General features: G+C 37.5%; 1 protein-coding gene across 1 annotated transcript in view; it reads right to left on the minus strand.

The window, feature by feature from the left end:
* SERPINI2 (serpin family I member 2) overlaps positions 1 to 13,810 on the minus strand; it is a 40,643-nt gene that overhangs the window by 15,644 nt on the left and 11,189 nt on the right. The window contains exons 3-5 of the mRNA XM_003132519.4: positions 11,835 to 12,065; positions 10,203 to 10,397; positions 9,871 to 10,063 (exon numbers count right to left, since the gene is read on the minus strand). Of these exons, the coding sequence (XP_003132567.1) occupies positions 9,871 to 10,063; positions 10,203 to 10,397; positions 11,835 to 12,065 (619 nt within the window). The remainder of the gene's footprint in view (positions 1 to 9,870; positions 10,064 to 10,202; positions 10,398 to 11,834; positions 12,066 to 13,810) is intronic.

Here is a 13,810-nt window from a genome sequence, read left to right on the forward strand (position 1 = left end):
TGGTGGCACTTGTGGCATTTGAACCCCCAGGCTGGGAGTCAAATTAGAGCTGCAGCTGCCAGCCTACACCACAGCCAAGGCAACACTGGATCCAAGCCACATCAGTGACCTAAGCCCTAGCTTATGGCAATGCTGGATCCTTAACCTGCTGAGCGAGGACAGGGATCAAACCTGACTCTCACAGACACTTTGGTGGGATCTTAACCCGCTAAGCCACAACAGGAATGCCCCAAATTGTAATCTTGATCAATACATATATGCAGAGTGTTAACTGTGTACTTCTTCTCAGTTTTATATATCTTAATATTTGTTCTAGATGTGGTTCCTTTCCCTTTTCCTTGACCCTCCTAAAATTGCCAAAAGAATACAGCTAAAAGTAAAAGAATGAGCAGCAAAAAGACTGGATAGGCAATTAACAACTAAATAATCATGAAATGAATGTTCTAGGCTATGTAAATATTAAACCATCTCCTTAAAAGGCAGCAATTTACTGCCATCTGCAACCATTGTGCTTAAAATGATCTCACACAAGTTAAACCTGCAGAAAAAGAAAGAACTTAGAATTTCTCTTTGAAGCTGAATCCCACTCCTGGTCTTCAGGCCTTACTGTGGATTGATTGGTGTGGTCCCTTTCTTTCCTTTATACCCAGGACTCTTGTTTAATAACAAAATGTCTTGGATGGGTCTCCAGTGAGGTCTCTATCCTTATTATGCAGACTCCCAGTTTTGATAACAGTGGGCTTGAGTCATCTTAGGAAGGTTCAGGTTTAGAAACAACCAAACCAAGTCTCAGGGCTGCCCACAGGAATAAAAATACAACATAATCTTTGACGTTGGTGGACTCAGACTACTGCATGAGTATATAGTAACATTCTGGTCACTTTTGTTGGTGCACGTGTGTGCACATGTGTGCGTGCGTGTGCACATATGGGCCTGTGTTTGTGATATTCTATTGGCCTCAAGGGCTGAATTTAAAATGCTTTATGTCACACAGGAAATGTATCTGGACAATGTTTAATGTAAACTTGGATACCATCTTATATCAGTGTTCAAGAGGTTAAAGTAAATGAACACTTGTAATCACTAACTACTATAGCTGGTCATGACTAATCTATTCTCACACCCAGCCTCATTTTCCCTGAGTCACTTCCCCTCATCCTATACAGTTCACTTTCACCCACTTAGAGATCCAAAGCTGGCCAAGGCTGGAATGGATTTCTAGTCCAGCAAAAATATGGCACCTCACGTCCTATAGAAGGTGTTATCTCTTTCGGAATGTCTCCTTGGCACTGCTGCTTCATGCCTCTTACCTCGCTGCTCAGCTGATCACTGACATTTGCTCTGTGATTACTCCATGTTACACAATAGTTTTCTGACTCCTGCAGTTTTGACTCTGTCATTTGCTAGTCTGTATGACCACAGACAAGGTATTTACCTGTCAGCACCTCAACTGTAACCTGAGTGTAAAAATAGATCTCTATCAAATTTATGAGGGGGATTCAATGAGATATGGCACAGAGAGGAAGCCTCCAGGATGGTGTTGGCACTGTAATGGATTCTCAAGAAATTTTAAAGTTGAATGAGAATAATAATAAAAATAATAATGAGATAATACTGAGTACTAAAAATGTAACAAATGCTTCTCACAATACTCCTCAGAACAACCGTAAGAGCTATGTGTTATCATTATCCCATTTAACAATTTAAGGAAAAAAATCTTAGGCAAGGTAATCAAAGTTATAGAGTAAAAAAGGGGCAAAGCTCCTGCTTTTCAATATCATGTTCTATTTTCATAATCTGGTTTGAACAATTGATAAAAGATGCTGTGAGAGGTCACATCAGTTGATATTTTAAAGGATGATACCTCTTAGAAGGATTATGACTCTTGCATAGTTATTAGTGTACTTACTAATTTTAAAAAAAGTATAGTATTTAACAAGCTCAGACACCCACACTGCCAAAACTTTGATGACAACAACAAAGCTCCTCCCAAGGAAAATACCTATGACTGTACACTCATAAACTTGCTAATAATTTCAAGGGTTTCAAGGACTTTGAAGTCTAGCCCGGACCTCTCCAGAAGTTCACAGTGCTCAGTTAAGGAATGCTACAAGAGAAGAAAAAATCAAAGTGTTCTCATTTTTCTAGAAAGTCAGACTTAGAGCCTTAGAACAATCTATTCCTTCTTAACCCATATCTAATTAGTCATGTTCTCCAGTTAATGTCTTTCTACTTCACCTGCTACTTACAATTCCTAGTGAAGCTGCTCCTTTCAGCACTCATTACTTAGGACTCAGATTGTTGCAGTGGTTTCTTATGTTTTCAGTCTTTAGCTCTTTAACACATCCTAAACATCACTACTATTCAGATTTAAGCAACAAACATTCACCGAGTGGCTACTATTTTTTAGATGCACATATTGGGATGGGGTCATAGAAAGGAAATATGTGTAGCTCCTGACCTCAAGAAGTTTACAGTCCCATAGGGAAGACAAACAAATAGTTTTAATATAACTTCCATACAGAAGTAAACAAAAAATACTAGGAGAACTTTTCCTAGCAGAGAGAAAAGAAGATGCTGTGGGATCTTGCAGAGGGGGGTCAGAAAAGCTTTCTAAAACCCAAACTTGGTTTTAAGGACCAATAGAAGTTATCCAAAAAAAAGGAAGTTGAGGGAGAATGGAGAGAAAGTTCAGACAAGTTACCCATTGCGAACAGAGGCACTGTGCTATCAAACATATCTCCTTAAAACACTCCCTTTATCATTCCACCACCACACTTGGAAATTTACAATAAATCCCCACTGCATATGCGACACTTCCCCCTTGATTCCTTTAAAGCCTAGTTTGAATCCTTCCTCTTCTATGAAGCCTTTGTTTATAATTCCAGTCTCTGGTGCTCTCTCTCCGTTTTCTCTCCTCTTTTTTCATAAACCTCCCAGTGCTTAGTTGTTGCACAACTCTTTCAGTATTTACTGTATCTTGTTAGTAAACTTCCTGTAGAAATCTTGCACCACTCCAACTAAGTGGTAACCATCTTATCAATAGGAATCCTGCCTATCACTGCATCTGGCCCAGTCCCCTGTCTGGAGTGGGGTCTCAAAAAGTCTCTGCTTTTGCACAAGAAATACATTTTCTAATAAGTAGTAGACTAATAAGATCATAAAGTTGTGAGCCAATGGAAATGAGAACTAATCCTTTCTCCAACACTTAATTGAATGTCAGTAAATTTACTTTTTGAACGACACAGTTTGAATGCATCTGTGGAATGCAAGATATAACCAAGTCAGACTATAGAACTACAACATTTAGTATTAGAATGTAAATATTAGATGTTTTACAAAGTTATAGTATTATATAGATGAAATTTTTGTCTATTTTATTTACATGTATCAAATGCTCAATTTTGCCCATGCACATAATCGTAAAAATGCAATCTCAAACCATTTCTTATATAGAAAAGAATTTGATACATAGTAAGGATGTGTTAGACTCATAAGTCTGAGGATACCTGACACTAAGATGTTTTTAGGATTCCATACTAAATTTAGAGAAAGTAACATGATTATTTTAGCTGTTATTCAACTGCAGAATAATGTCCAAAATTAGGTATCTAATATGCTACAGATAGTAAATACTAGAAAGCACCCTAATAGTCTTAGACTATATCTTTTTCTCTCTCTCTTTTTTTTTTTTGACTGTATCTTATTGGCCTTGATTCTAAAACAGCCATGCATCAAAGACGGGAGGGAGAAGCATTTCTAAATTGTTTGTAACAGTAAATATAATCTGGTCACTCATACAGTCTTTCCTACTATTGCTTATATACAAGGATTTTATGATTAATTTTTCTTTTCTTGGAATTACTGAATTTTGCTACCAAAGAGGCTTTTATTTATTATATTTACAATGACAAAATTTTATAGTTGGTATTATGAGTTGAACTGTGTCCCTCCCCCCCACAATTTAAATGTCAAAACCCTAACACCCCAGCAGTTTATAATGTGACCTTATTTGGAAATGGGATCACTGCAGATATAATTAATTAGGTTGAGTGTATAAAGAATTTAATAAACAAAAATCTCAATTAGATAAAGTTGGGAGACCAGAAAGGGGAGCTTACATGCTCTGCGAGGACAATGATAACAGAGCCCAACAGGAACAAGAAAAACTCCTCTTCCTTCCTGGCAAGGAATCAGCCAATGAAAAGCCATGGACTCTGTTTACTATAGCTCTCCCAACTTCCTATTCCCCTCTAAAAAAGCATTCTCTTTACTTTGCCATTGGAGGCTTGCATGTGGCTTGCCATGGTTACAAACCCCAAGTTGCAATTCTCTTTTGAACCCAAATAAACCCATCTTTGCTAGAGAAACATCTAATAGTCTATTTGATTCAGATCAACAAGGTCATCCTAGAGTACAGCCAGCCCTTATTCCAGTATAACTGATGTCCTTGTAAGAAAAGAGGATGCCAGGTGAAGAGAGGTGGCCATGTGAGTCAAAGTTCAGAGACATAGATCCACAAACAGGGGGATGCCAAGGATTATGAACCACCATCTGAAGCAAGGCAGAGGCAAGAAAAGATTCTACACAGAGTCTCAGAGAAAGCATATTTCTGCTGATACTTCTAGCACACAGAACTGTGAAAGAATGAATTTCTGTTTTTTTTTTAAGCCATGTAGTTTGTAGCAATTTGTTAAAATAGCTCTGGGAAACTAATATAGGTGATTAAAACAGTTCCAGTTTTACAAAATTCTTTAGTTATCAGTTTGAAACCATAATTCATTCATTCAGATATAAGAACCACAGCATGAATATAAAATTGTCAATTCACCCAAAAATATTTATTGAACCTGTACAACTTTCCCTCTTCTGTACTGGACACAGATTTTAAATAGGTATTTTTTAGTTGTATGGAAGTTGTTTATTTTGGGGGAAATATATTTCAGAACTTTCAATCCATGTTCTGAGTGCTCAGGAAACTTAATTCAATAAATATGTCCTGATGGTCTAAAATTATTCATGAATTTAACACATAAGCAAATTATTCCTTTAAGAAATCAGAAGACTCATCCTTTTAGTGAAAACTGAATACATTTTAAATGTAATGTTGTATTAATGTGATTCAATAATTGATGACAAAATTTTCAGTCCTGTGAATTTTAAAAATCTCATTTTTATTTCTTGGGAGAGAAGTTTCCAAGAAAATGACTGATGTCCTGTCTTTCACTATGCTGCCTGTGTGGGAGGGAGAGGTGGCTTTATCAGGATCCTCACAGGGAATGAATTCAAGAGTGACTAGAAAATTGAATCCCAGTGTTTGAGATGCTTAAAATCAGATAAAGGAAAATAATATAGAATCTCTTTCTTTGAACATTTTCATGTAATTAAACTCACCAATATTTATTTTGAATATACTATGTACCATGGAATGTGCTAGGGTCTAGGAAATAAATGGGTTATAAGCCCCTTTTCTAATAGGATAGACAAGAATGTGAATAAGAAATGAAAATACAGTATAATAAGTGCTATAATGCAAATCTGCATAAGGTGTTCTAGAAATAAAGATAAGGAATGGTTGATTCTAGGAGAGCATGTTGGGGAAATCTACATCTAAGAGCTCATTTTAAGGAGACCTTGAAGGATGAATGAGAACGTACTGGTTGGATACCATGGACAAGGACCTGACTGAGGGGATAAGAGGGAGGGAAGTTGAGAAGTCTTTCCAGTTTGGTACTGGCTGAGCAGTGATCTTCCTAACAAAACAACAACAACAACAACATTTATTTAGCATCTTCTACTTTGTACTATGACTAGAAGTGTGTAATGAGGTACTATAGTTGAAGTTATTACCAAATTAAAAAAAAAAAAAAACTTTGGTGGCTGGAATTTGTTTGGAAAAGGGGGATACAACTGCCACTTAATGTTTCAGTTTCCACATAACTGAAGGTTCCGATTCACCTTTTAAGGCAAATGTTTCGTTTGTTTGCAAAATGCAACACAGTAAGCTGATTTTTAATGCCAGTAGAATCCATAGGATGGAGATGGAGAAGTCTGAAATGATGTGGGTATAATCTTTTCTACCTGAAACAAAAATGTTGTTTTTACTGAGAGTTGAAATCTCCTGCTATAGAGTCTTATCGTGACTAGGAATGGCCTCAGAGGGGATGGGAGAAAATCTGGGTTACCTTCTTTTTATGCTAGGAAAAGCTGGAGGACTCTGGATAAGATGGAGATGAGAAAGACCCCCTTGTGCACACAGGCACCATGATAATGGCAGACTAAGGATAGGAATGGACAGAAGACTCCCTGATACGTGCAGTGGCCTCCACTCCAGGAATACTCACCCCTGCAACCTGGTTTTAAATTACTATGTACCTTGAAAGCCCTTTTTCTTATAAGATTTTAGTAAAGTTTGGTTAAACACTGAAATTGTTCTTACTTGTGTTAGTTTGCCAGGGGCTACCTTGACAAATTACTACAAACTTTGCAGCTTAAGTAACAGAAACCTTATCATCTCACAGTTCTGGAGTTAGAAGTCCAAAGCCAAGGTGCCTGCAGGATTGATTCTTTTGGAGAACCACAAGGGGGCGATCTCTTCCAGGTCTCTCTCCTTGGCTTGTAGGTGGTAGTCTTCTCCCTATGTCTCTTCACATCACCTTCCTTCTCTGTGTATCTTTGAATCCAGATTTCTCCTTTTCATAAAGACTCCGGCCATAGTGGATCAGGGCCTATCCTAATAATTTCACATTAACTGACTACCTCTATAAAGACTCTATCTCCTCATTAGGTCCTATTCTGAGGTAGAAGGAGTTAGCATTTCAACATATGAACTTGGGGAGCACAAAATCCAACCCATAACAGTTGTTCTTGAAGGAATGAAAAGAGAAATCTGTGTCCACACTAGGTGGAAAGTTATTTGAGAAGTCTGGCTACAGTCTGAAGAGGCTGATAACAAGGCCAAGCCATTTGGAAAAGCTGCCCAGACTGCAGTAGTCTAGACGGATTTGTGGACTGTGAAACATTCCTATGGGAATTCCTAAACTGTTGGAGAAGAGAATTCTGGCAAAAACCTGTATTTTCTGTGGTCAACTGAGTTTGAGAATTATGCATTATTATCTAGGCATTTGTTACCTAGGCTGAGGAAACCGGAGCCACCTTGGTTACAGGTATAATTATCCCCTTTTTATACTAAGAAAACCATGACTGAGGACACCAAGTGACTCTCCTAAGATCCTACTGTTAGTACATAGAACAGACAGTTCTCAAACTCAGGTTTCTGGTGTGTGTGTGAGACCTTAAGCACTAATTTTTGCAAAGGGAAAAGAAAGAAAGATGGAAAGTAAATTTGAAAATAAATAATTCCAGAAATTATTATTTCTACTATTAATAGGTAAACTATCTGTCATGGACATGATTATATCCCCAGTGGTTAGTTGGAATACTCTTTAAAAGTCTGAATAATACCCAGGTAGAGATATACAGACAGTAGAGAATTGGAAGAGAGTTTGGAGGGAAATAGTCAGGTATTTGAGACATGAATAATAAGGAAGAAATAAAAGAGAGTAAGAAGAGGAAACTTCTGAAAATGAAATTCTGGTAAACATTATTTGAGGACAGAAAGAAAAAAAACAGGGAGCAGGAAAATTTCACAGAGAGAAAAATAAATGAAAGTAATGCCATAGGGAGTTCCCGTCATGGTGCAGTGGTTAACGAATCTGACTAGGAACTATGAGGTTGCGGGTTCAATCCCTGGCCTGCTCAGTGGGTTAAGGATCCAGCGTTGTCGTGAGCTGTGGTGTGGGTTGCAGACGCAGCTCAGATCCCACGTCGCTGTGGCTCTGGCATAGGCGGGCGGCTACACCTCCGATTAAATTCCTAGCCTGGGAACCTCCATATGCCACAGGAGCAGCTCAAGAAAAGGCAAAAAGACAAAAAAAAAAAAAAAAAAAAAAAAAAAAAAAAAGTAATGCCATAGGAGTTAAAGAAAGATTTTCAAGGAGTTCCCACTGTGGCTCAGAGGGTTAAGAACTTGCAGGTTCAATTCCTGGCCTTGTTCAGTGGGTTAAGAGTCTGGTGTTGTCGCAAGCTGCAGTGTAGGTCACAGATGTGGCTTGGATCCAGCAGCTCCCATTCGACTCCTAGCCCAGAAACTTCCACATGTCACAGGTGTGGCTATAAAAAGAAAAAGAAAGGGGGGATGGTTTAGAATATTTAGATCAAGAACCCAGAGTTTGGATAAGAAAAGCATAGGATACCTCTTTCTCCAAGAAAAAAAGGTAGAGGAAGAAAAATTTAGCAAAGATGTTTATGATTTTTGAGGTGAATGGTAGAGGGGTGAGTCTGCATGATAATATATATATATATTTTTAAGGAACAGGGTATGGAGACATAGGCTGAGAGTAAGAGAAGTCAATAGGAGGCAGTGCACAGAGAGCAGAGGTGAAGTTTAGTGGGTGTTAGAAAAGAAACTTCTCTGCAGATAAGCAAGGAGTGCTAGGCTCCAGGCCCTGGGAGTCCACAGTGACTGCTTTGAGGGCGTTTACTTAACAAAATCAGTAGCTGGGAGCAGGTATACTCAGGACAGAGTATACTCAGGACTGAGGAGAGTTGGGGAGAAAACTATAGAGGGACAAAGACAAGGTGCCACAAATATCTAAAATGTTTGGTGAGAGTACGACTGAAATAACTGACAGATCCCCACCAAGAGGGGGAAAAAAGGGAAAAGCCAAGAGGTTTAAGAGACCAAGGGCCAGGAAGAGAGGTGTACAGACCATGCAGGCCTTAATGAATCTGAAGAAAAATTTACAAATGAAGGAACAGAAAATAATTTATTAGATATATGTCTCTCTTTAAAAGTTTAGGTAGAATGCGAATTATCTGGGCATCTCTTACTCTCTGAAGTTTCTCTTGTGTCCCAGAAGAATGATATCAAGAAATTAGTGTTTATAATCATAGCTTCCTAAGATATTCCTTTGTGATTTCCATTTTGTATTCACTCTCTAAAATGATCTCAATATTTTATAACGACTATAAATAGAAGCTAGCCTTGAAAAGTTGTATAAAATTCTTAAAAACATACATACATATATATATGTACTCCAATAATAAAAAATGACCTTAGGATTCCATTTTTAATTTAAAGATGGCTAGAGCACCATCTGTCAAAGATGATTTAACATATATTTTAATTGGATAGTTTTGCAAGTGCTTCAAGGGTTTTATTTTCCTTGAACATAGTAGAAAATAAGTATTTTAAATTCCAATCAGGAGAGAAAATCTGGAGAAAGATAAGTTTGTTTAATAAAAAGAATAACAATTCCTTTAATCCCAGCATTCTATCTTGAAGACTTATATTTCTTCATCTCCTTCAGAGAATATTGAGTATTTAAATTCCATCCTCCTCACGGCAAAGCAATGCAGGCTTTGCCTGCCTTTGTATTCATAAAGCAGAGGGGAGTTCCCCTCATGGCACAGTGGAAACAAATCCAACTAAGAACCATGAGGTTTTGGGTTCGATCCCTAACCTCTCTCAGTTGGTTAAGGATCAGGCATTGCCTTGAGCTGTGGTGTAGGTCCCAGATGCAGCTCGGATCTGGTGTGGCTATGGCTGTGGCTGTGGCTGTGGCCGGCAACAGTAGCTTCGATTAGACCCCTGTCCTGGGAACCTCCACATGCCATGGGTGTGACCCTAAAAAGCAAAGAAAAAAAAAGGCATAAAGTAGAAGAACACCTACAAATGTGGTGGGGTTTTGTTGTTGTTGTTGTTGTTGTCAATAGACTTTTCAGTATTTGTTATCTCTCAGCCAGCTATTCAAATCCCTCCATAAGTGAAAACATATGAACCAGAATGATAAAATAGACACTACCAACCTAGGAAGGCTTATTTTCACTTCCTCTTCTTGCATCTCAGAGAACCACTGCAGAATTTGATGAGCAGTAATTAGCTTTTCCATTTCTTCTATGTTCACATCTTCTGCGGGAAGTATGATAATTAAACTAAACTCATCATCTTTATAAGGTAATTCCAAAACCTGGCAGTTCATGGAAGATTCAGAAAAATAACCTGGGACAGAGAAAATAAAATATTAATATAACTGACAATTTCCAAAGCCATGATTTAGAGTGTCATTTTTTGACACTCTAATATTATCATGTTAGATTACCACATTGATTACAGTAATATTACCATGTCAAAATATTACCATATTTTGTTCTCAGAAGAGCCTTCATCATTGGGACTTTAACTGCCACACCATCCTTCTGAGTGAAATTCATCAGCTGTGTGTCCTCTTTTCTGAATCTCTGTTTCCAATCCCCCTTGAAATAAATAGCGTTCACCAGGACAAGCCGAGTCAGAGGACCAAATTCCTCCCCTGAAAACATGTCCTTAATTTTTCCTGTGAAGGGGATGGAGGAAGAGGCAGGAAGAAACATGCAACAGTGGTTCAAAGGAACTGCTTTAAATAGAATTAAAACAAAAATTTTATTTTGCTGATCAAGTAAAAACAGGGTGCTTTATCATCTAAACTTGACAGTTTTGAGAGTAAAGGGAATCTCTATTAAATATTTCACTTAGGAACAGGTACAAACAGGATTCCACTAGGAACCAGAATGTAAAGGGTTATCTTAGACAAATTTGGACAGACTTAGTAATGGCCTCTCTTTAGTAAGAATATCTGTGCAAATTTTTTTCAGACAGAAAAAAACAAAAACTGAATATATTTTCTTGCATATTCGTCAGCATTTTTCAAACTTTATTTCAAAGTTCTTCAGCAAGACCATCAAAATTAATAAGTTAACGGTACCCTCAAAATCTCTATTCTTGCAACTGCAGCCACGGACCACTGGGAAAGGACAAGAAGGAAGTTACTAGTAAGGCTTTCCTTTTCTAAACACCTAGCCTCTTCTTTCTACATCCAGTGAGGATTTGAAAGCTATGAGACAATAGCATGATCAGATGTCATGGAGCTGTCTAAGGATGTTCTCATTGCATATCTCACTAATAGGACTTTCCTGTGAACACTGGAGACAACATCCATCTCACATTTTCAACTTATGCTCCCACACTGGAGACTTCCCATGAAGAATACAGTCACATCTTACACATCACAGTTTTTTTTGTAGCAGAATGAATGAACAGAGGAACCAACTACTGCTCATTGAGAACCTGATATATGCTTGCCACTTCATATACCTTATTTTTAACCTACCAATAATCCTGAAAGGTTTTTATAGTATCCTCATTTTGAATGGAGCATAGTTTGTATCTTGTCAGGATTTGAACTCAGATCTGTATGAGTTTAAACTTATGTTCTGTTAACTATGTTACTGCACAGCCCCTTTGGAATTTTTGCTCCCTTTTATTAAAAGTTTAGATTACCAGTTTATGATAGGACTATCAGTATTTATTACTAAACATGAACACTTCCAACTAAGAGGTGTTAATTATTTACAGCATATGTAGGAAAGAAACCGTCTGAGATTGACAGATCTAAGTTTTACCTGGCCAAAGATGTTATTCCTGCTGCCACACTCAAAGGCCCTATGCTTGAACAAAAATTATTAAAATTTTTTTATTAAGAATTCCACAAAGCGGTGTTTATCTCTCTCAAAAAATTAAAAAAAAAAGAATCTGTTTACTTTTCAAAGAAGCTCACAATTTCTTTCAGTTTTACAATTTAGTATAAATTTGAATAACAGAGAAGCAAAATAAGAGATTTGATCCCTGTGAGCCATAATTTAATAGTAAAATATTCAACCATGCTTTACTTTAGGATATTAAAAACCATGAATACAACGGCAAATAATGACTTTATGAAAATGGAAAACTTTACCATCTGTTTTGCTTTCTACCCAGGTACTTATTGTCTCTGCACAAGCCTTTGCGTTCTGAAAATCCACCAGTTTTATGGCACTCTGAAAAAATTCCTTGTTGCCATGGAGATACTGTTCTTTCACAGTGAATCCTTCTTGAAGGTAGAGGGCATTGGCAAGACTGAATGTAAATTCTTGTTTTTTCTCTGAGATGGCAGAGAAAAATGACTTCAGCACAGAAAATTCTTCTCCTAAAAAATAATTATAATGTATACTGACATATTGAACAACATAAAAACAACAGCTTCTCAGCTTTGCTTCTAAGCGCTCCGATTCATATCACCAGTTTTTTGCTCCCTTAGGTATAACTAATAATCCTTTCTAAGTTAGTATAAATATTTTAAGCATTTATCTCCTGTGGAATATACATTTTGTAATGAAATCAGCTTTCGTACAGGAAAAAAAAGCCCACGTAAATTCTTGTCAAAACCGAGAATATGCATTTAAACAGGCTGAAGAAACTCCCTCTTTATAGTCAAATTTAGCTCATTCTTAGTTATTGGAAATTATCTTTAGAATCCCATTCTTTGCATAACATGCAATATTTATGAAAGAAGAATACTAATGAATGCTGATGGGGGCTAAGACACTGATGAGCAATCTTTTTCAACACTGCTTTCATTTTAGCTTAAGAAAGAATTGCTCTCTTATGAGCAACTGTGCCTGTCCGAGTTTTGAAATTTATGAGGTAACCCCTATAATCATCTCTAGAGATGCGTAAGAATCAGAATTGCCTATTTCTTCAGGTTCATGAATCTATATACTTTGGCTGTCTACGTGAACAATAAAAATCTTGAACCACCCCAGCTATAACCACTAGCCAAATGAGTCTGTCAGAGTCAGCTGAGAATCACTGCTGGCCTATTACTTACCGTTGGGTCATTCTGACCACAGAGTTTTTAGGAAGGTGTATATGCTGTGAGAGAAGTCAGCTCTAATTGTACACAGTAGCTTCCTATTAATTACCTATATTTTCACTCCCTTCTGGCTTAATTCTGAAACTCAATTATTAACTCTGGAAACTGTATTTTAAATCTAAGGGTTTTTTTTTGTTGTTGTTGTTGTTTTGTGTTATTTTTTTTCCCCAGAGCCTTTGTTTTATTTTGAGTTGAAAACTGAAAATACCACTTTCAAAACTTAAAAGTTGATTACTACATATAGTTAATCTCTCTTAAAGAAAACATAAATGGTTCATCATTAGGAGATATCCTTTGAATTAAAAAAAAAGACTGAGAGGAACTTGCTATGAGGTGTCTATTGGAAGTAAGGTGTGAATGTCTGTGTGTATAAACATTTTATCAGAGAGCTAGCAGCCCATAGGGCATCTTTGTTCAAATATGAACTCATGCCTTCACCAGCAGGGCAGGGAAATGCAGCCCCATTGCCTCATAACTTGTCCAACTCATAACTTCGGTCCCTGCTTGCTTCCTTGTCCTGGTGTTCTTATGCAAGTACCTACACAACCATAGAGGAGGCCCAGAAGGTATACTGCATTGTACCTCAAGCTCTGTGATTCCCCATTCATGGGGATATAGACTCAGACATAATTTTAGATACAGAAACATCCTTTCATATGATTGGATGTGAAGAATATTAGTAATTCTTTACAGTAATTCTTCACCCGGAATAACATTAATCTATTTTATTTGTTTATAGAAAGATTTTAGATGCAATCATTTCTTCTTTTTTTTTCTTTTTCGCTTCTTAGGGTGATGTCCATGGGATATGGAGATTCCCAGGCTAGGGGTCTAATCGGAGCTACAGCTGCCAGCCTACACCACAGCCACAGCAACACAGGATCCGAGCCATGTCTGCGACCTACACCACAGCTCAAGGCAATGCCATATCCTTAACCCACTGAGCAAGGCCAAGGATCGAACCTCAAGATTCCTAATCTGATTCATTTCTGCTGCACCACGACGGGAAATCCAAGGGA

The sequence above is a fragment of the Sus scrofa genome, chromosome 13 (genome assembly GCF_000003025.6).
Source record: "Sus scrofa isolate TJ Tabasco breed Duroc chromosome 13, Sscrofa11.1, whole genome shotgun sequence".
NCBI lineage: Eukaryota > Metazoa > Chordata > Mammalia > Artiodactyla > Suidae > Sus > Sus scrofa.